Source organism: Thunnus thynnus, chromosome 15, assembly GCF_963924715.1.
Source record: "Thunnus thynnus chromosome 15, fThuThy2.1, whole genome shotgun sequence".
Classification (NCBI taxonomy): Eukaryota; Metazoa; Chordata; class Actinopteri; order Scombriformes; family Scombridae; genus Thunnus; species Thunnus thynnus.
In genome coordinates this window covers 4425872-4450198 of record NC_089531.1, presented here as the reverse complement: position 1 = coordinate 4450198, position 24327 = coordinate 4425872, and the positions used below count along the sequence as shown (strand labels likewise).

The window sequence follows — 24327 nt, the reverse complement described above, 5'->3', positions numbered from 1 at the left end:
GTGAATTCATAGATCATATTTATGAGTTTCAGGTCATCAGTGGATGCAGTGAAGAATGATATCTGTGAAGATTATCTGAGAGCTGATAGAAGCATTAATGTTGATGTGAATCCTCCACTGCAGGAGTAACAACATCTGGAGAGAACTGATGCTGCTCTCCAGCTGTTTCCTCAAACCTTTGGTGGAGATGAATCACTGCAGCAGCTACCAGACACCAAAGAGCCACAACGTTACTCCAGTGGGGCATCTTTTGTCTTCAGATATCAAATTCATATCAGTTAGTCATGTGATGTACTGTCCTTGATGATGATAAGCATTAAGTCAAGTTATGGGAGACATGATGATACTCAGCACTTTAACCTCTGCTTCTAACATAAGTCAAACCTAAAACTTTAAATATTCAACTACTCATTCTTTCACTTACAATTAGTTTGACAGTTGCATTTCAGAAACACTAATTAAGATACTGCACTAGACGACGGTTGAGAAAACACGATTTTTTTTCCGCTGTTTGTTTAATTGTGGGAGCGGTTGTGGCTCAGGAGGTAGAGCGGGTCGTCCACTAATTGGAAAATCAGTGGTTCCTGATGGCTGTGCCATCAGTGTGTGAATGTGTATGAATGATTTGATTTCCTCTGATGTGCAGGTTGGGACCTTGCGTAGTAGCCCCTGTACCATTCAGCGTATGAATGTGTGTGAATGTCATTCATAGTGTAAAAGTGCTTTGAGTGGTCAGAAGACTAGAAAGGTGCTATACAAGTACAGTCCATTTACCATTCCCATGGTTTAAACACTATACCAACTTCTCCCACTTTAACCAAAGTATAAATATCTGTGACTTATGTCTTAGTCTTAAGACACACATCGCTCCTCCACTCCAAGTAACAGCTGTTACTCTTTTTACACATACATTTATAAATGTTTCCACAGTTTCACACAACATAAATACATTTTTGAATATTTAAATACTGAAACTTGCATATTGAAGCACGAACACGTTTTAGAGATTATATTTGTATCTTATACATTTGTCATCTTCACATGTCCTGTATTTGTCATGCGGCTGATAAATGTTGATGTCATTGTAAGGTTTTTGTTAATGCTCAGATTATTGGTGTTGGAGGATTAATTAAGGTTCCTCTGACACCTAATTAATCTGACAGATGTACTTTATTGCAAAAATGGCTAAATTGATTTTATATATATGAACTTTTACATATAAATGAACATCTGTTACTTTCAAGCCTTTGCCAACAAGTTCACACAATGCTGACTGAGCATTGTCACCGCCAAATAAATCTCTCTGTATTTCACAGTCAACAGAGGTTTTAAATCTCATGTCAGGCGCAACATTCCCACTCTGGCCATTTGGCCTTTAATCGTTTGGCTCTTCCAGAGGTTGTGATGCTCGAAACAATTTATTCACTGTTTTACAACTGCAACAGTAGGTTATGGCCAGTGGTGTACTGGCGTACTGGGACTGTGGACCGTTAAAACATATCTGTTTTTACCGGCCCTCTCTGTGTGCCTGTCATCCAGGTTTGACATGAGAGCGTGCTGCATGCCTGTGTCAGGCAGTCACAGCCAAGTGCCTCCCTTTACTCTCACTGCCAGAAGGGGGAGTCAGAAGTCCCGCACTCAAGTTTTAATGATTCAGTATAAATTGTCAATCAATCATGTTTTCGTTATTGAATTGTAAAACATTTGTGACCTGTGACCCCCCCCCAACATTGATGTTGTTGTTAGGGGGGGGTCACAGCTCTCAGATGTGTCACATACAGAAGGTGACATTTAGGTCAAATGTAAATTAGAAAAATATTTTTTTTTTGTTTGCTACATTTTCTTGTGTCATTTTTGTTCAATTTGTTCAGTTATTATTAAATAAAAGTCTCCTGAAAACCTGCTTAAGCTTCATCCTACCAACATATTAAACATACAAGGACTACCGACTGGTAGAATAAACTGCTGTAAGAAACAACCATCATAGCAAAATGTTTACTTATTTCTTCTCAAAACATTTTTAGTTACATATGTAAATTATGTTATCTGAAAAAAAAACAGATTATTATTATTTTTGGAAAGTTACAGTTGATTGCATACTGTGTAAAAAGAAATGAGGAAATCTGTCTGCTGCATCTGCGTGATACTTTAAATTAGGACCCATGACAAACATGAACTCAATAAATATTTCCATTTATTAAAACTGCATAGGTGGAAATGAGTGCTTTTGACTGAAGACCCCAATACATTGGTATTTTTAAAACAGGTGATATGAAGTCATTAGAAACAAATTGATTGACAAAGTCATGAAAAACTGGAATGATAGAATAAAACACCTGTGAGATATGACAAGAACATCATACCTGTGTCTACCTCAAATGTTCAGATGTGTAGGCTTAAAGGTTTTGTCCAAAGTTTTGGGAAACACTCTAGTGAAGCTTGTCCCTGATACATAGAAAGCATGAGCTTACTTTTTAAAATTTTATCAGTTGTCAAAATGTGTGAGGATAAAAGAAAAGTTTACACTATTACTACAAAAAAAGGAGTACGCTGGACCTGAAGTGTAGAGTGTTGTGTTTCCCTATATCACCACTAGAGAGCAACATAACTCTGAAATGTCTCAGCTGTGAGGTCACCACAGAGAAACGGCTGCCAGAGCATTTCCACACCTCCAACATAACAAAGAGTTTCCTGATTTAAAGTTTTCAACAGTTAAAGCAAGATTCTTACAAACAGCCTGTTTCCATGAAAGATCAGACCAATACAGTTAAAGTGAAAACTAAAATTAAAATGTAAGACTAAATAACTTTCCCACTGTGTTACTGAAGATTTAAGCACTTGCAAATTATCATCAGACAAATTTTAAAAAAATCTTTATTTGCAACAGATCAGCAGTAGGAGACAGTTAAAATTTCTGGACAGGCTAACAGATCAATATTGTCTTATTTCACTAATATCAGTGTTGTGTTGATGTCAGCAGAAACTGTCATTCATGTCGTTCAGAAACTTTTAATGCAGTTGTTGCATCTGTCAGTGAAAACAAACATCTCAGACAGTCTTGGACTTCACCACTTCCTCTTAAAGTCCCCACAGTCAGGTTAATGATATAAAGTTTAACTCAGCTCAGATGTCAAATGGAGATGAGAAATCATTCATATTACAAAATGTGAAACACACATAAAATGTGCTAATGGTAGGGAGAGAAAAAAAAACAAACAAAAAAAACAAAAAACAAAAAAAACAAACAAAAAAACCCATACTTCTATGCACTCAATGCACTCTAATCATTGCCTTGTTGCACTGCCTGTTGGCATCTACGTCCTATCAGGCCCAAACTTAAGCTTTATGGCACTTACTGGTGTTGTTGTCTCCTGACTAGATCCCTGCTTGTGTTGTATCAGTCTCATATGTACGTCGCTTTGGATAAAAGCGTCTGCTAAATGAAAAATGTAAATTTAAATGTAAATGTAAATGGATTTACGTAACATATTACCTAAATAAGTTTGGTAAATTGGATCAATAAAGACATTCACCACAAAAACATCAAAACTACCTAGTGTGAGATGGAGAACATGTCTGGACCAGACAACCTACACCAAACACAGACTAACTGAAGGCTTTTCAGTATAAAAACAGAGGCGTCAAGACAAAAACTTACTGACAGAGACAGACAGACATATGATTACATAACTGCAGAAAACTACAACCCCATGATTGTGACACATAAAACATAACTACATAAAAATGATCTTCATAAAAACATGTTTTTTGTGTGTGTTGGTGTTAGTTGTTAGTGATACACCAGTGTGATACACTGGATCAATATCTGCACTGATATTGATCTTATTCAATGCAATGCAACACAATTTTATAAACCTTCTGGAACAATATAATTAAGATTTGTCTGAAAAGTGTAAAGAGTGTCAGTTTTGAACATCTCAACATGTAGTGAAGTTATGTGTAGCTACAGCCTCATGTTATCATACAGAAGAATAGAAGAATGAACCTACTCAGTGAGGTTTCCAGATGTTTAACTGAAATACAGATAGAAGTACTGGTAGTGGATGGGCACTCTGTATCAGCCAATATCCTGAGTTTAGGTATCAGAAATGGCATCAGGAGATTAAAAGTAGGATTACTCCATCAATAGTTATATAAATCACTTGCACCCAAGATCAACACACAAAGAGACAGAACCTGCACAGAGTACCTGGAGGAATGAAAAAAAAGATTGGTCTGATAAATAGTTTCAATTTATACTAAACTTGAATATGTCTCTGTATGTCTCAGTCCTCTGTTTACAAAATGTTACCAAATCATGAATATTTCACCTATTTTGTTGGTAATGTGACGGCTCCTCTGCTTTGCTTGCTGCTGCTGTGCTCTGTTTGCAGGGGCGGAAACCTGAGGACAGGCTGATTAGCAGGATGGGACACACCTGGGCCAGATGTGCCTCATGTATATATATAAGCTGGAGAAGCTGCCAGTTGAGTCTCTCTCTTTTCACTCCTGCATAGTTGTTTTTCCTTTGTTCCACCCTACAACACCCGTACAGCATACACTCACCCATCCACTCCCTACATCACTGATCTTACAGACTCACCCCACCAATGTGTTACTTTGGTTTGTTTTGATTACATTATTTTAAATAAAATTACTTTTTAAAATATGGAATACTTGTTTGACTTCCCTTTTTTGCCACAGTCCAGAGCTGTGACTAATCTTTGTGTGAAATTGAATTTGTTGTGCCCACAGCACTGATATTTTTGAAGAACTTAATGTTTAATGTATATTGTATAACAGATTGTAAAATGTAAAAAAAAGTATTTTGTATAATTTGAATGTCAGATAATTGTGTGTGTGTGATTTGCATGTGACTTTTTTCTCTTTTATTCTCATCACATCCATATAATGTTCCTCAAAATATTTGTATATACATTTATCTCATGTAAATGTTTATAATAACTGCATGAATTTAAAGATGAGGTACTTCTCTGTTTAGTTTCTATAAACAAGTAGATGTTGAAAAGAAAAGCTCGAAATCATTTCTTATGTTGACTTACATAACTGACTGTCAGACATATTTGTCGTCATTACATTTCTTTGTAATAAAGTTGTTTCTTTTAAATAAAATCCTTGATATTTCAAGCATATGTTTGTCAACTGTTGTTACAGTAAGATGAATATTCTCATAGACTAAATGAACGTGGCTCCAATGTAAAGATGTTGAACTATGAATGCAGGGAAAAAGTCTATTGTGCAGATGATATAATTATAATTACTCATGGTCAGTAGTCTAAAGCATTGAATTTAGAATATTTTAAACTTCATTCATTAAAACTTTGGAGGAAGGATGACATCTGAACAAACTTGCTAATTCCTATTTTTTATTTCTCTGTAATATAATCTTATATAAATACTAATATTTCTGTTAATTTTGGCATGTCAGCAATTCAGAGAGATCTGGTGACCTATGACATAGAAATCTAATGTATGAGGAAGTAGGAGAGAGTAACTTAAAAAAGGGAAGTTGAGAGACTGAGATACAACAATGCAAATGCAGTAGAGTGAAACCTTTCAACAGAAATTAGTCCTCAGGTTGAAAATCTAAATGGATCTAAGTGGTTGTTTGTGCATCTGTGTCACATCATGATCACTGCATCTTGACCATGTCTATTGTATTGCAGGTATTAGCTGTGTAGCTTTCACAGCATAAAAGGAGAAACTCACTGAGGTAGAAAAACCCAGACCTGATAACCTCCAGCCCCACAGATTGTGAAGATAATATTGAAGATAATAACTGGACACATTATTAGCTCTTCAAGTGAGGAGATTCTGTGCGTTACATGACACACATATTGAATTCTTAAGCCCTTTTTCACATGTAAGGAGTCATTCGTGGGTTTTTGAATATAATTCCTTCTCAGTAAAGCACTTTGAAACTGCCTCATTGTATAAATTGTGCCATATACAATCTAGTCTTACCTTGCTTTGCCTACTGGTCTTTTAAGGAGCATTTTCTTTCACCTGAGTTGTTACACTTTCTTAATTTTGTCACTTTAATTGCTGATTTTTAGGATCAATTTTATTCTCGACTTTAAACAGCTGCTCACGTCATTACATGCTATCTAAGCGTCTGGTAAACACACACACACACGCACACATTTCCTGCATTTCTATTGGTCATTTCACTTGCACCGTGTGCACTGTTGACAATCTTTCCTCCGTCGTGAAGTATTTTTTTAACGTCTGCATCAAAGCAAGATGAAGGGGATCGTGTTGTTGCTTCTCTTTTGCCATCTTGCATCTGCAGGTAACGGAATAATCTTTTTAAACAGTTGTGTAATTTCTATTTCAGCATTCATGCTTATATTCGGTAACACTTTTTAATACAGTTGAACTTCGTGTAACTTCCAATGGTAAGTTCCGGTCACTAATTTCCCAAAGCTTACGGTGTAACTTCCTCACATGAATCCGAACATATATGTGGTATTTAAATGTAAATACAGCGGAAGAAAACAAGACAATGAGGAGAGAGGGAGAAATAACTGGGCATTTAGAGTGTAACTTTACCGCATAATTAAAAGGTGTTGTGGAATTTTCCTTTCCTCCCCGCAGAATCTGACTCCTCTTCGCGTGCACGCGCACACACTTCACGCAACAAGCTACTCGCGATCTCCGCCTCTGTTTAAATAAGTTTATTGGAAACAGTCGTATTATCTTTACTGCAGGATTAATGACTAATGAAAGAACAGTAAATCTGGAGGGAGGTGGTTTTATGAGGGAGTTCGTTTCACTTAGTTTCGTTACGCAAGTTTCACTATCGAAATCCAGGTAACCTCTTATGTTACATTAAACAATTTATTCAAAAGAAATCTCTTTGCTCACATATTTGGACCTATTTGTCACTAGTGGCAACGGGGAGAGACTGAGGAGGGAGTCATATTTTATTGTGTTAGTTTTTACATCAACCAAAATCTGACTCCCCTCTTATGTTAAAAATGCAAGATGTGACACACACCAAATTCTCTCAGTTGGCTTATCTGGACCTCTACTACTTAGCCTTTAGTATTAAGTCATTTGTAACCATTGGCAACAGGGGAGAGGTTGAGGGGGGCAAAATTTTTGTCGTTCCCCTTTTTGGTGTGCGTCACATTTTGCATTCTGAACATAATATATATATAAATATATATATATATATATATATATATATGTGTGTGTGTGTGTGTGTATGTGTGTGTGTCTGTGTGTGTGTGTGTGTGTGTGTGTGTGCAGTACACAGTGCTGGAGATGACATATTGGAAACTGTCTATACATTTGATGAACTATGTGTCGTTTAGGCTTCACTTCCTGTTGCTCATAGGCAATACAACATAAGTGAAACAATAAAGCAATACATCAACCATAGGGGAACTGACATGGATATACATTTTCATAAATATTGGACATTTCATGTAGGAGATAACTATCACTTCTTGTATCCACTATGTGGTGCTAGAGAACACCCACTAATTATATGTGATGTTGCTCTATAGCATGTGTAGACCACACCATGTAAATTTCATGTAAATTGGATGATGTTTGTCACATTACGCTGACTTCCTGTTGTCAGTATGTGGTGCTATGACTATGACTCCATATTGACATGTGTTCAGTATAATATCACATGGTAGGAACTGCCAGTCTGTGCATCATGTCCAGAGTCTCTTGAGATTTGTCTGCCAGTCACAGGTGCTGCTGTAGCAACCAAAGTTGAACGGAATAGACAGAATATACCCACTTCAGGATCTCCACACTCAGCCTGCAGTTATTGGCCTTTACAACTGTTTACCACTGTGAAACTAAAGGCCATGCAAGGCAATAATCCACAAAATAATCGAACAAATAACAACACTGACACGTCAAATGTATTCTGCATATAATAAAATAATAATAAAAGTAAGCATTTTTGAAAAATATTTATATCACTCAATGTTTTTGAAGTTAATATAAAAGATAAATTACCAAGTCCAGCAAAACAGCAAAACAAAACAAAGCTCAAGGGGCCCCATCCAGGGGTTAAAGACAGACAACAGTGCAGCAACATGACAGAATAAAGGGGTACAGGAAAATGGAAAATGCATACTGTAATCGACTTTATGTTATTAAGTCTGATTTTTATGTTTTCTGCCTTACAGAATGCAGTAATACATGTTTTACACTAGTAAAAAAAAACAAACAAAACAAAAAAATTAAATTCATGATCAAAAAAAGGCAAAAACAACCAATAATCCCAGACCTGCTATTGAGAACTTGCCTTTAATATGTTCTCTGCTCTTTGGCCTATTAGTCTTTAAACTGAAATATAACTTTTCTTTTGTGCAGAATGCTGAAAATAAGATCTGAGGTTCATATAAATTTAAAACAATTCACATTCACATTACACATTTTAATGTAAGACTTAAATGCATCCATTAATATCTAAATAGCCTCATACATTTTGAAGCTGTAAAATGTTCCGTGTCTATCAACTGTGGCTCATATATGTTGAAAGTATGTTTTAATTTGTGGAGATAATTATGTAGATAATTAGTATACATGGGCGTAAGGCCACAATTTTGACTTTGGCGCCCTCATGGTAGTATCACAGAGGACACTCTGGCCGGCAGTAAGACATGCCACAGTGTCCAAAAATAGCTACTATAGACCTTGTGGTGTAATTGTTTTGTGAAATATCATGTCCAGACTACTGAATTGAAAACCAGTCAAACAGGACATATTAACAAATTTGTCTAATTCATAAATGTGTTTGTCCTACAGCAAGACACTCCCTGAAGTATTTTCTAACCGCTACGGATGGGGTCTCAAGTTTCCCGGAGTTTGTGGCTGTTATAATAGTTGATGAAGTTGAAGTGGGTTACTGGGACAGCAACAGAGCAAGTCCAGAAACTAAAACGAGCTGGGGGAAAAAAATAATAGAAGATGATCCTCAGCATCTTGAACTGTACATTCAACGGGTTTTACATAACCGGGAATTCTTCAGATCCAAAATCAAGAGTTTGAAGCAGCGCTTTAACCAATCTGAAGGTACGTTACAGTTTGTTTTGTTTTTTTCAGTTACTTAAGTACATTTTCTGGGACACTAGCCCTTTCTCCATCAAGGTATTTTTATGCACATGTTGAAAAGTTTGATGAAAATGGCAAAATTGGACAAAACTCAATTACGCAAAAAAGTTTTTGATGTGCTAAATAGGAGATGGATACACCATCTGACATAGCAAACATTTAACTTACATGACGGATCAGCTTTTTCTGGTGTCAGCGTCTTCCCAGATATTCTCATAATGCACGAAAACATGGCTGGTAGACGTAACAACAGCATGAACATGAAAGAATAATTACAACTTGTCCAGTTGAAACAAATTCCTTAAGACCTCTCTCCATTTTTCTATCATAGACGGCCAAGGTGACTGGTTTTATTTCCAATCCACAACCTTTACTTCTTCTACTCTGTTTATTACACCCATGCATGACGTAGCCTATACCGCTAACTTCTGACAAAACAACACTGTGTAGTCTAGTTTATTCACTCCAAACCAGTTCATGGAAACTGGCATACTTTGCATTTTCTTTTCTTTTTTTTTTTTTTTCCTTTTTTGCGTCATTTCAAAAGTTTGCTTAAAATATGCTTAACAGTTAGATGGAAAAACAGCTACTGTTGCAGCTCTGAAAACATTAAAGGCTCCCTGTTGAGCTTTATGTAAACAAACAAAAGTTATGTTTACATTCAGTGTTATTCACCAAAATGTTGAATGCATTGCCTTCCTCATAAAACATTTTAAAAGCTGATTAAAAAATGATAATAATGATAAAATTTTGAAACCTGCATTGTTTACATCCATGTTTACTTAGTGTGTTACTGCCACCTGTACACTATTGGCAGAAGAGTGTGTCGCATTACCCATGTACAACACAACACTTAATTTGTCTTAAGTTAAGTTGTGTCAAAAGTAAAAAAAAATACAGTAATCACCACTGCAGGTTTCAATAGAATCTCAACTGTACCCATCCCAAGGTCTATATAAGGTCGATATAAGTAATCGTTATAAATTGCACAAAAATTTGTGTGAAAAAAAAATGTAATTTTGAAACGTGTCTGTTTGACAGGTGATTACAGTTGGCTTCAGTATTGTGAGGATTTACTCAGTGAACATGCTGAAAAATGCACCTGTTCATTACCCATATAGTTCATTAGAAAAGCAGTGAAATCCATTTTTAATCCCAAAGACTAACTCAGTGCAACTAGATGATTGTATTTAAACAAGCAATATAGAAACGTTGGTAGTGTTTATTTTCGATTACTTAAATTGTTCATACTGATACGCTGTAAAGAAGCATTTGTAGCTTCCATTTTGAACATCCATGCAGGTCATCCACACTGTCCAGATGATGATTGGCTTTAAGTGGTTTCCATATATCCTCTGTTTTAGTGTCTGTGGATCACTATGAGTCTCTAGTGAGGATTTGATACCAATCAATGCTGCTGCAGTTTCTGTCTTTGTGTCTCTCTTTCAGGTTCCCACGTGTTTCAGAGGATGAATGGCTGTGAATGGGATGATAAGACTGGAGAATTCACAGGTTTTAATCACTATGGCTATAATGGTGAAGACTTCATAATATTTAACATGGAGACAATGACATGGATTGCTCCATCACCACAAGCTGTCATCATCAAACACGAGTGGGACAGTGATATGGATAGAAATGTTCACTGGAAGAATGCCCTCACCAATGAGTGCACTCATTTCCTTAAGAAGTATGTGAACTATGCAAACAACTCCCCACAAAAATCAGGTAATCACATAACATGATGTAGTTTAATGTACATAAACATGTTTGTATGCCTCCTCAATTTCTAAAGGAGCCCCAGAGTAATATTTGGAGGAATATATATTATATATTAGGGACATCTTGATCCGAGTCCTTTAAAGGTGCTCTGTGGGTTTGTTTTTTTTACCCCTAGCTGACCTTTTTTAGGAAATTCTCTCAGTTGCAAAAATCTCAGCAGTTACTCACTTGTGCATCAATTAACCCAATGTGATGGCAAATGAAACTTCCCTTAACGGTAGGCCATCCATTATTTATATTCAGAATCCCTATTCATGAGTCACTCTCATCAAAGTTGCCATGCCCAGGTTGATTGTGTTTAATAGTGCAAACATGTGAGCACACTGCAGCGTCATTGGTTGTTAGTTTACTGCATTGAAACTAGAGACCTAAGTGTAAAGACATGCTAGTTTGCAAGTCAACTTCACAGGCTTCCTTTAAATTGACTGTGTATTGAAGGCAAACTTCCATTAGTACAAGACAACACACCAATCATCCTTTATTAGTACAGCAGTCCTTATGCTGTGTGTAAACCTTCAGAAACTAAATATCAGAACAAAAAAATTAGTCTTATACTGCACAGTTGGAGTGCATGGAGATCCTCAGGAGTAGCTGAGTAATTGTTAAAGAAAATCTCTCTCTCTCTCCAGAACTTCCATCAGTGTCTCTCCTCCAGAAAACTCCCTCCTCTCCAGTTAGCTGCCACGCTACAGGTTTCTATCCTCACAGAGCCGAGATGTTCTGGAGGAAAGATGGAGAGAAGCTTCATGAAGACGTGGACCATGGGGAGATTCTCCCCAACCATGATGGATCCTTCCAGATGAGTGTTGACCTGAACCTTTCATCAGTCACACCTGAAGACTGGAGGAGGTACGAATGTGTGTTTCATCTCTCTGGTGTGAAGGACGACATCGTCACCAAACTGGACAAAGCAGTGATCAGAACCAACTGGGGTAAGACTGGAATACTGACTTTACAATGTTTATTTAATGTATACATGTAATGTATACATTAAAGACTGAAGACTGGAAGAAGTACGAATGTGTGTTTAAGCTCTGTGGTGTGAAGGACAACATCATCACCAAACTGAACAAAGCTGTGATCAGGACCAACTGGGTTAAGACTGGAAACAAATGTTACACACGTGAGACAAAAAAAGACAAATTTAGTTTACTGTAGTACTCCTGCAGTTCATGCTTGTTTTTTTGTCTGGCAAAAAAGGGAAGTCACACAGGTATTTAATATCAAAAAAGTAAACTTATTTAACACAAAGTACTCAAAACAAACAACAGATAACGATAGGTAGGGTTAGTCTGTAAAATCAGTTATGTAGGGAGTGGATGAGTGAATATATGCTGTGTGATCTGAGCTGGCCGCTTCTGACTTTATATATATGGGGCACACCGGGCCCAGGTGTGTCCCATCCTACTAATTAGTGTGCTCAGGAACCTGTCCCTGCAAACAAAGAGCACAGCAGCAGCGAGCACAAAGCAGAGGGGCCGTCACAAAACCAAGCCCTTTTTTATGGGACAGTTATACAGCTATGATCGCTTCCTCATCTTGGATTCTTCTACTCTCTGTGCTCTCAAAGGTCAGCACTGTCCAGATGGTTTGCAACCACAGATGCAGTTTGTGTTAGTTCAGTTGGCTCACTGAACCCCCTAGTGGACATAGCCAAAAATGCATGTAAGGATATTGTATGTATATTACGTTATCTGTATTTTTGGCTAGACCAGCCATGGACCAGCCCTACAACTCATCTGGTTGTCTGTGATTAACTGACTGACTGACTGACTGAGTAGCTGAGTGAGTCAGCCTGCCCAGTGTTGGAGTTTCCCCATTGGCTGTTCTTTCAAAATGAATCAGCACAAGATGATGGAAGTGGAGGACAGCAGCGCAACACAGAGTGACTGTTTTTCCTGCTCCTGCCCTGATGCTCTCAGCTCTAGTGTTAAATGCAGCAAATTTGGCTAAACTCCTGTTTAAGCAGACACGTACCAGCATCTCTGCCATCTCCTCCTCTACCGTTCAGTGTGATTAACTCATCAGCTAACAGCGCTGTTAGCAGCTGCTAGGAGAGACGCTCTGTGCTGCGCTTGCATTTTATAACTGAACTAATACTAGGATGCAAGCTTTTTATTTCTCTGATGTTTTCACATCACAAATAATGAACAACAGTACTAAAACACGAGTCTTGCAGGTAAAACATACGACTCATATAACTGTTATATCAGTTTAGTCTGGGGCGGCTGCTCTGCAGGTGTGCTTGATTTTCGGTAACTGGGCAGAGATAAGTTTCCTGAATTTGCACCCAAAATGTTGTCAAAACTTTCATTTACAATTTCCACCACAGCCTCCACGATCATCTACTGGGAAAGAGGCAGAAAAAAGGCACATAGAGGCATGAGGGAGAGCGCACAGTTAAAGCACCCCAAATAACCATCACTCTGAAAAAAAGCTCAATGCAGAGTGAAAAACAAGACATCCACAGAGTAAAAAAATGAAAGTGCGTGGGAACTTAAAAGATAATTAGACTTGTTATAATTAAAATTAAAGTAAGTTCTATTTCAAATCAAACATCTTAAGATATGAGTTGAAAGTATTGCTCTTGCAACTGCATCTACCACCTTTTTTGACTCAAACATAGCTTAACCATGTCATGTGTTATGCTACTTCAGTATACTATACCAGCAAATATTACTGGGACCAACAGGAAAAATTGCAGATGAACATTTAATATCCAGGAATTCACATTATAGACACTACCCCTATCACTGTAACACACTGGCCGCAATTTCACACTTTGACCGTACACAGTCCAGCCATATACTAGGTTTTGACCTAGTCTTGTTTATAATAACACAGAACTAATATTTTATTGTAATGTCTTGCTCTATAATAATAAATACAAAGAGTAAACTAATTGTATGACTGTGATTATTTTCATAAAACATTTGGTTCTGGTCTAATCCAGTGGTGTGGTATGGTAGCCTGCATGGGCACTTTCACACTCTTCCTTGCACACCCATGAAAGGCAGCTCACCACCACCAGTGCCTTGAAAGAAGACTTTTTGACATGATCAAATAATGGATATACAATGTTTCTTTGAAAAAAAACAAACAAAAAAAAAAAAACACCAGCCAGGCTCAAAGACTGCCAGTGCAGAGACTTTTCGTTTCATCTAAACGAAGCCTCTGTTGTACACAACATTTCCTCTATCTTTATTTTGTGAACCCCCAAGTTCAGTGGTTTGTTTGTTTACTTGTTTGTAGCTGCTCTTATCCTAAAGTGTAGTTTCTTTATCTCTTTCATCGTCTATGAATTAATGTATTCATTTGTTTTTTTGTCTGTTTTATTAATATAATTATGACACATCTAGTATTACTAAATAGATGTATGGATGAACGTCTGTTTTAACCTGCTTCTAGTCATTTTTTTCTTTGTTTTTTGCTTAACAGAGATACTTACAGATATGACCATCCCCATCATTGCAATGGTTGCTCTTGCTGTCATCCTTATAGCTGCTGCTGGATTCATGTTTTACAAAAAGAAGAAAGGTGAGAGACCTAAACTGAGGGATGTTCTTATTAAATGTTTTGTATGCTTAGATTGAGTTTGAGCTGTTGCTTTTACTCAGATGATAAAGGTAAAACAAGCCCCAATTAATAGTAGAAAGGCAAAATATTATATTTATTATAATATTTATATAGGAGAGAAAGAGAGAGAGACAATCAGATTCAGTGGTGAGAAGCTGATATACTGGCATTTACAACTGTGTAAAATGATATTATTTGTTTTTTGTTCTTATTTCAGCCAGATGCCCTCCATCTTGTAAGTACTTGTTTTTGTTCATAATTGTGACTATTCTGACTATGAATGAACTAACAGTGTGTTTCTGACCTTTCAGCTGCTGACAACATCTCTGTGCTCACTGAACTGAATTCAGAAGACGGAGAGACTTGTGGGACGACGAAAAATTAAAGACTAATTATTCACACTTCCAGTTAAACAAAGCTGCACAATAGTGTACACAAAATACAGATTGTTTCCTAATTCAGTGTCAAACTTCTGTGTCACATTCTAGCTGAAGTACTAGGGGTGTGCCCTAATACAAATACGTTATTCGGCAAAACACAAATAGTGTTTTGTTTGTTTGTTTGTTTGTTTTTACAAATATTTGTTTCATACAAATATTTTTAAAATTATTTGTTTCATACAAATATTTTTTTAAATTATTTCTTTTTGGGAAGAAAAAAAACCCATGTCAGGTACCTGTGCGCAGGTCGGTTACATCGTTATCTCAGTATCTCTCCTCTGCTGCACTTAGATTGTAAAAAACAGGCAATAAATGAAACGTGCAAAGCAAGAATCACCTTTGAAGTTCTTTCCTACTCGTTACATGGTGTGCTGTCTCTGTGTTATGGGTGTATATATAGGTAGAGGTCTGTCTGCAATGAGGCGTTTAGTAAAGTTTTAGCTCAGTAGTCAGCGCAGTTGTCTATGATCTGGAAGACTCCAGTTAGAGAACCGTTGTGGGGACCTCCTCCATAAGATAGTTAATTCATGAATACTTATTGACACACTTTAATTTTCTAAAATTAAAAACATAATAAAAACAAAAACAGGATTATAAAAGCGTCTTTCCACGTTTATTCAAATTCAAATACAAATTGAAATAATTTTGCTGCCTTAACAAATGTAGATACAAATACAAATACTGGGCTTTCTGCACATCCCTACAGAGTACCCTTTAAAGTAAGTTCCTGTTGTTTCACTTTCACCTCAAAAATGCTTTGTCATTAAGTTAAAAAACAATGGGCCGTATAACTTATTTTGTAGTTCTGTTATGTTTACTGCTGAGTTGATCAAAAAAACAGAATTACCAGTTTTAGTCACAGGAATCACAACATCATAACAGATTTTCAGACACTGTTCACCTGCTGTTTTTAAGCATGGCATGTTGTCTAAAGGGCGCCACCAGCTGGAGGAGCACCAAAGAGGAGGAAGAAATATTTAGTAATTCTTTTCAGATGGAGATCTTGATAGTCTGTCACACTGACATTCAAGTCACCCCATACATAAAGCACTGAATGGTTTAGGACCAAAATACATTCTTGATCTTTTGCTACGGTATGAACCATCCAGACCAATCAGGTCTGCTTTCTGTCCCCAGAGTCAAGACTAAACCTGGAGAAGCAGCGTTCAGTTTTTATGCTCCACATATCTGGAACAAACTCCCAGAAAACTGCAAGTCTGCTGCAACTAAGCAAATAGCTTAATTATTCATATCTTACACTTTACTGTAACTTTTATTCTTGTACTTTTATTCTGGTTACATTTTCCAGAGGATGAATGGTTGTGAATTGGATGATGAGACTGGAGAGGTTAATGTTTTTGCTCAGTTTGGTTATGATGGAGAAGACTTCATAGCATTTGACCCAAAGACACTGACATGGATTGCTCCAAAACCACAAGCTGTCAAGTTTTGGGAAACACTCCGTTGAAGCTTGTCCCTGACATCTAGAAAGCATGAGCTTACTTTTTTATCAGTTGTCAAAATGTGTTAGGATAAAAGAAAACTTTTACACTACTACTACAAAAGAAAAGAAAATATGTACCACAAATTTAGTTTATGAAGGGGTACACTGAGTCTGAGGTTTAGAGTGTGTCTTTCCCTATATCACCACTAGGGAGCAACATAACTCTGAAATGTCTCAGCTGTGAGGTCACCACACCGAAACAGCTGCCAGAGCATTTCCACACCTCCAACATAACAAAGGGTTTCCTGACTTAAAGTTTTCAATAGTTAAAGCAAGATTCTTACAAATAGCCTGTTTCCAGAAGATCAGACCAATACAGTTAAAGTGAAAACTAAAATTAAACTGTAGGTCTAAATAACTTTTCCCCAATGTTACCGAAGATTTGAGCACTTGTAAATTATCATCAGATAAATTTTAAATAATCTTTATTTTTAATACAACAACAAATCTACAGTAGGAGACAGTTAAAATTCCTGGACAGGCTAATAGATAGATTTTTATTGTCGTATTTCACTAATATCAGTGTTGTGTTGATGACAGCAGAAACTGTCATTCATGTCATTCAGAAACTTTTAATGCATGTTTTGCATCTATCAGTGGAAATAAACGTCTCAGACAGTCTTGGACGTCACCACTTCCTTTTCAAGTCCCCACAGTCAGGTTAATGATATAAAGTGTAACTCAGCACCTATTTGATCTCAAATGAAGATGCAAAATCATTCATATTACAGAATTTGAATCACATAAAGTGTGCAAATGGGTTTAGGTAAAATATGACCTAAATTTGAACCTTAAAGACATTCACCACAAAAATGTCAAAATTACCTAATGTGAGATGGAGAACAAAAATTGAAGGCTTTTCAGTGGAAAAACAGGTGTAAAGACAAAAAGTCATTGACAGAGACAGACAGACATATGATTACATAACTGCAGAAAACTACAACCCCATAATTGTGATACAGAAACTACAGAAAAACTTTATTACTTGGCAGTGATACACCAGTCTGATACACTGGATCAATATCTGCACTGATATTTATCTTATTCAGTGTAATGCAATCAACTCTACTTGTAGTGATGAGGTTATGTGAGTTATGTGTGTGTGTGTTTTTTGATAAAGTTAAAAATATTTCAAACATGTTTGTCAACTGTTGTTTCGGTAAGAAGAATTTTCTTACAGACTACATAAACATAGCTCCAACTTAAAGATGTTGAACTTTAAAGTAGATTTTTGTGCAGGCAAAGTAATTATAATTACTCATGGTCAGTAGTCTAGAGCAGTAGTTCCCAACCTTTTTGGCTTGTGTTCCCAAAAAATCAGCATGTAGTTGTTTTCTGAAATGAATTAGTTGTCAGCACAATGATTTCCCTCCTAAATGGTTTCATATATATTAATTTAAATGAGACACAAAGAGGTACAAGAAGTACAATGAACAAAAGTTTTTGTTTGTTTTTGCGGGGTTACAATATGTAAATTATAACAACATAAATACACAAAGCAATATTAATGCAGTCGGGTGAGACCTTTCAACAGAAATTAGTGCTTAGGTTGAAAATATAAATGGATCTAAAGTGGTTGTTTGTGCGTCTGTGTCACATCCTGATCACTATATCTTGACCCCGTCTACTGTATTGCATGTACTGTATTATACTGGAACAAATTTCCCTGCAAAATTACAGTAAACTACCTGCAGCTGTAGTTGCCAACATTTTACAGTTTTTTTTAGTGTCACTGCTGTAATTTACTTTAACAGTTAAGTGCTGTAAAATTTATTACAGTATTCTGCAGTAGAATATGAAGTTTACAGTTTGATACTGTAGCTAGACCTGCAGTAATATACTGTATTTTTACAGTGTTTCTAGTGTAATCTACATGAACAGTTTCTTACTGTAAATGTTATAGTAAACAACTGAAAAGTTTTCTTCTTATTCGTATTAATAAAAACAACTATAATTTGCAGATATATACTGTAAATAACAATGTGTCTTCAATCTTAATGGTCCAGTAATGAGATCAGCTCAGTTTTACATTTAAAAATGTGCAACCCAAAACTCACTAAGGAAGAAAGATAGATAAGGCTTTGAATGAATAGAAGGAACATTGTGCATTAATTAAAAGACCCCTGTCAGGATGACATATATGGGATGTTCTGTGACGAGATGCCTGTATGAACAAATACCAACACTGAACTTCATACAGTATCTTTCAGCTTTGCAAACTGGGAGATCCTCATTTGCAAATGTGTATTCTGGATATTGCAATAAACATCTGAAAGACAACTTGCTCTCTTTGAAGTCATCTTAAATTTCCACCACATAGACAAACCCAGACCTTGATAATCCACAGTCCCACAGATTGTAAAGATAATATTAAAAATATTAATTTTCTGGCAAGCTGCAGCTGGACACATTATTAGCTCTTCAGGTGAGGAACTGTATCATGTCTGATGTCTCAGATTCTGTGTGTTACATGATACGGTGTGTTTTGGACTTTAGCAGCAGACAAGCACAGACAAAGAGCTTTACTGGAATGCAGGCAAAAGTAAAAGAGATTCAAATTATAAAGTTCACATGGAAGCAGAAAATGTTTAAATTCCCTTTTAGTCCCTCATTGTATGAATTGTGCTATACTGTATATTGTAGATACACTTGTGTGTCTTACTTTACCTGCCGGTGCACTTTTTCTTTTAAAGAGCATTTTCTCTGTTGTTACACTTTCTTAATTGTGTCACTTTAATTAACATTTACCGATCAATTTTATCCTCGACTTTAAACAGCTACTCATGTTACTACATGCTATTAAACTTCTGGTAAAACACACACACACAAACGCACACACACATTTCCTGCATTTTCTTGTTGAATCTGATCAGCCAGTCAGATAATGCATTGACTCCTCCTGGTAACAAATGATGTACAGCTATTCATAATTTCTATTGGTCATTCCATTTGACTGTACTCACTCATTTGACTGTCTTCCTTCCATTATGAAGTGTTTTTTAACATTTGTATCAAAGCAATATGAAGGGGATTCTGTTGTTGCTTCTCTTTTGGGATGTTGTATCTTCAGGTAACGTAATAATCTTTTTTAAATAGTTGCGTAACTTCTATTTCAACATTCATATTTCTGTTTTAAAATAGAAATGCATAATATTCATAAAATGTACATACACCGCACAGATTAACATACTGCTTTTAACAATAGAAACTTGTAAAACACAACTCTCAACATTAGAGGACATACAAAATATAAAATTTAAAATTAGACATTTATAACAAACAATACGTATATATACACGTCCTACAACTCCAATATACCACTGCCAAGTAATTCTTGATTAAAGTGGAGAAAACTAACCAACGTCTTCCAGAAGGGAGAAATGTGAAGTTGGCATCCTTCCATTAGAGAATGGTTAATTATCAGTCAGAAGTGTTCACTGTCATGTTACTGTGAAAGTATGAAAGCAAGTTGCTGGAAAAAAAACTCTGAAGTGAACTATGAAGCCAGTCACACTCTGTCCTCACAACAATACTGTAGAAAGTTAACAACAAGGAGAGTTACCTTGTTTGTCAGTGTCAAATGCAACAAATGCAGCGGGAGATTAAATATGACATGATTCATCTCAAAGAAAGAAGGTGTTAGATAACGTAAGTCAGATATGACCTCTCTGTCCCTTTAGTCACTAATTTTTTTCATGGTGGTTAAATGTTTCTCTGCGGCTTGCATGTGTTTATCTTCTTTGAAAATAGTAACGGCTGCACACTTACACTTACTTACTTCAACACAGCAAACATTGAGATGTGAATGACTGTCATCTGAACATCAAGACGTCCTGTTATGGTTCAAAAAAAGTTATACCTGACCATCAGCTAGACGTCCCTTCTGGATGTTCCAGCAATATCAAAATATGTCATTACCATCATCAACAGGCTATTTAACTATTCTGCTAAAGTTTATGTTTACAGTGTGCAATCTACAGCTTTATACATCCTGTATGTCCAGATTAACAATTTAATATGCTCTCTACCTAATATGTCTGACCCAGACTTTTGCTATACGTTTTAACAATGTGTTACTTTCAAGATAATCCTGATAATAGATTATATGAAACCAAACACATTTAGTATCTTAGTTAATACAAGACATGCAATAATTTCTACAGAAACACACTGAGTACCAAAATGAAACTGCATGCTTTAACTGTCAGTCTCTTGGAGTAATCTGCAATGCCACCTAAAAATCAAAATACTTACTGAACCATCCACAAAATCCTCCCTATACCTGCCCATACCTGCTCTACATAAGCCTGATTCTGTTTGTTTTTCTGTTGTGTTTGTGTGTCTTTCAAACAGAACATTGCTGTTAAAGAGCATTTATGCTTAGCCAACCTACTCTAAATATGTATTTATTAATGTATAAATAAAGGTTTAAAAAATAAATACAATAATCTTTATTATTCTTTGGATGAACAGAAATGTAAAGTCTGTATGTCACATTCAAGTTGGTGAGCCAGGTCATTGATTCTGACAGATGCAGTGTCAGTTGGTTTTGGATGAGATATCAGATGTTGGACGTGTTGCAGACACTGGGCATACTGAAAATTAAAGCCAGTTCAGTGCAGGATAAATGAACTAACAGTGTGTTTCTGACCTTTCAGCTCCTGACAACATCACTGAGCTCTCTGAGCAACCGAATCCAGAAGCCTGAGTACAGTGAGAGACTTCATGTGGTACCAAGAAAAATGAAAGACTATTTATTCACACTTCCGGTTAACCAAAGCTGCCCAGTTGTGTACACAAAATACAAATTGTTTTCTAATTCAGTGTTAAACTTCTGTGTCACATTCTAGCTGGAAAAAAAATCTTTAACTAATGATGATAGTACATTGAAAGCATAGTAGATAAATTAAGTCTGGTTATCGATATATTCCAAAACGTGATATTTTAGACCTAAATCAATCAGTCAATCAATCAAATGTGTGTTTTTGTGATTGTGTTTTATGCCTCATTATACCATGGAGACTGATGCTTTCACATAGTGTCATTGTCTGCCTGAATATATACATTTATATTTTACTAGTGCAGTGCTCATTCAAAACATGCCTATTTGGAACGGGCAAATTTCTAAAGAGTTGTGCCCCTCCCCTATACACCTCTCATGCAGACTGTTGGTAGACACTACAATCTACCAATGCTCCCTAAACACCTAATATGCAGGCTATCGGTAGACCCTACAATTTATCAATGCTCCCTAGACATCTCATACGCAAGCTATTAGTAGACACTATAATCTACCCATTTTCCCTAAACGCCTCACATGCAGGCTATCAGTAGACGCTATAATTTACCCATGTTCCCTAAATGCCTCACATCTCTATCAGTACAATTTACCGATGGTCCCTAAACAGCTCACACGCAGAATATCTGGAGACTACAATTTTGAGTTGAGCGGAAGTTACATCATGCACTATTTCTTAAACATACATATCGTTGGCCAATTTCACTTTGGATGATGAGAACAAGGAAGGCTGCTCATATTCAGTCTGTCTGCAAGATAATCCTGCCCTTCGTTGTGACAGAAAAGTCACACAACAAAACAAAAACACAACGCAGAGTCCCTAGGTGTGTAGAGAGGCTACAGCACAAGTGGGTTACACAATCACTGAACATTCATTTCCAGTGGACAAGGAAGCAAACACACTGATTTTAAGGAATTTCCCTCTTAAAGAATTCTGACCCAAGTATACTACAATGTAGTAACTATTACATTTACTACATCTTTTTACCTGAAAACAAACTTAATTTTATTTTTAATTTAATTTTAATTATTAACTTAATTTAGAGCATCGTTCTGTAGAACCTTTCCCTACTTGCACCAAGTGCAAAAGCTCCTATCTGCACTTTGCAAGGCATTAATATCTAGTCGGTATTGTTAACACATAATATAATAATATAGTCCAAAGACAGTGTATTATGTATTGGGTATCCTTAACAAATAGCATTCTGCAAGAAAACAAGTGTTTTTTTAGTTTTCTCAAAAAAGTGCATTTTTCAGATAGGAGGTTATGCTCTTTGACCATCGATATAAAGTTCTCATGTGTGAGGATCAGGAATAGAGCATTACTCTAAACTTTTTCAATTCAATCTCTATGGTAGTTCTTATCACTACGGATGTAATTCCATCTCAAACCACAGAGTGGCGCTGTCTGTATTTCTACTCGTTGAATCCATGTGCAGAAGAAGTAGAAGCAACGTTATTTATGAGGTATTTTTACATATTTCTGAATGTACCCGAGACATCCAGCTCTAAGTCTTGAATGTACATGCCAAGATATAGGCCTTGAATACACACGCAATACTTGTAAGTAGATCCGTTCATTGTTGGTTTGGCTCTGCACGTGAGATTTGTTGATGAGAAGAAATATATAGAAAATTGCTGGCCATATCCTTTAAGCATTGTGACAACATTTTTTTTGAAATACTACTGAATGATCTTAAATCACCCTGGGATTACAAAGAAGAAACAGAAGCAACTGAGACAGCCTAAATCCACAGAAGAACAGTTCTCCAAGATGCTTGGAACAACCTACGTGTGAAGTATCGTGACAAACTGTGTACAGGTGTACCGAGGAGAACTGCTGATGTTTTAAAGGCAAAGTGTGCTCGCACCAAATGTTGATTTCATGTAGGTTTTTCTCTGTTTACTGAACTTTGCATGAAGTTAATTGATAAATAAAAACTATTTATCTATTTTTGAAAGCATCGTCACTTTACTTTTAGTGCCTCAAACTTTTACACAGTACTGTACATACAGTACATAAAAAATAGCAGCATTTCAGTATAGCATAAGTGGACTAACAGTGTGTTTCTGACCTCACAGCTCCTGACAACAGCTCTGAAGTCTCCATGAAACTGAATCCAGAAGCCTGAATGAAATAAACACGCAATCCTGCATACAGTTAGTTGCAACACATGAGACGACAAAACACTAAATGTTGTGATGTGAACTATTTACACCTCTTGTTAAACAAGAACCTTCTTTGTTTGTGTCTTAATTCACGTGTAAAACTGCTGTGTCACATTATAGCTGAAAAGAAAATGTTGTAGCTGAAGATGAGTGAAATTATTGAGAGAAAAAATATGCTGCATGGAACATCAGATCTTATAAATATTATTATTACACATATTCGTACTTTAAAAGCACTATAGACAAATGAAGTCTTCTGTTTCTAAAATGTTACCGATTCATGAATATTTTAAGGTTTTTTGTTAGTAATCTTTTTTGTATTTTAAATGTGTACGTACAGATATTTAATGTATATTGTATTAAAGTAATTATAAAATGTAAGAAATGTATTTTGTATAATTTGAGTGTGCAGATAATTTTGTATGTATGTGGTTTACATGGAAAGTTTTTTTCTTTTATCCATGTCCTTTAAAATATTTGTAAATACACTTATGTACATGTTTATAATAACTGCATGAATTTAAAGATGAGGTACTTCCTTTCTGTTTCTATAAACAAGTAGATGTTGGATAGAAATCCTATTTTTTGTTGCTCTTTCTTTTGTAACAAAGTTTTTTTTTTATATAAAGTCTTTTTATATAAAAGATGAATATTCTTACAGACTAGAAGATGTTGAGCTATAAAGAAAGGGAAAAGTCTAGATCAAAAAATAAATACAATATTGTGTATCAGAAATTTGTTTTTTCTTCTTTCTTCTCCCATGAATCATCTCACGACCCCTCAGATTTATTTTGTGACCTTTTAGTGGGGCCCGACCTCTAGGTTGGGAAACACAAGGCTTGAGGGTAAAACCCTGTAATATTGCTTACCAGTATTACATAATGATAAGCACCATTATGTCATATCATTCCATATTATCCAACATTCAAGATTTTAAACCTCATTAAAACTTT

General features: G+C 36.0%; 1 protein-coding gene across 5 annotated transcripts in view; it reads left to right on the top strand.

Moving 5' to 3' along the window:
• LOC137198246 (major histocompatibility complex class I-related gene protein-like) overlaps positions 1-24327 on the top strand; it is a 75300-nt gene that overhangs the window by 9803 nt on the left and 41170 nt on the right. The window contains exons 1-7 of one of the 5 annotated variants that reach the window (XM_067611956.1): positions 6182-6313; positions 8800-9066; positions 10555-10833; positions 11517-11819; positions 14326-14424; positions 14681-14698; positions 14775-15286. The exons of 2 other annotated variants lie outside the window; for them this stretch is intronic. In XM_067611956.1, the coding sequence (XP_067468057.1) occupies positions 6265-6313; positions 8800-9066; positions 10555-10833; positions 11517-11819; positions 14326-14424; positions 14681-14698; positions 14775-14848 (1089 nt within the window). In that variant the 5' untranslated portion in view covers positions 6182-6264 and the 3' untranslated portion in view covers positions 14849-15286. Of the gene's footprint in view, positions 1-6181; positions 6314-8799; positions 9067-10554; positions 10834-11516; positions 11820-14325; positions 14425-14680; positions 14699-14774; positions 15312-21065; positions 23158-24327 lie in introns of those variants that run through there. 2 more of the 5 variants (XM_067611955.1, XM_067611957.1) reach the window with 2 other exon arrangements.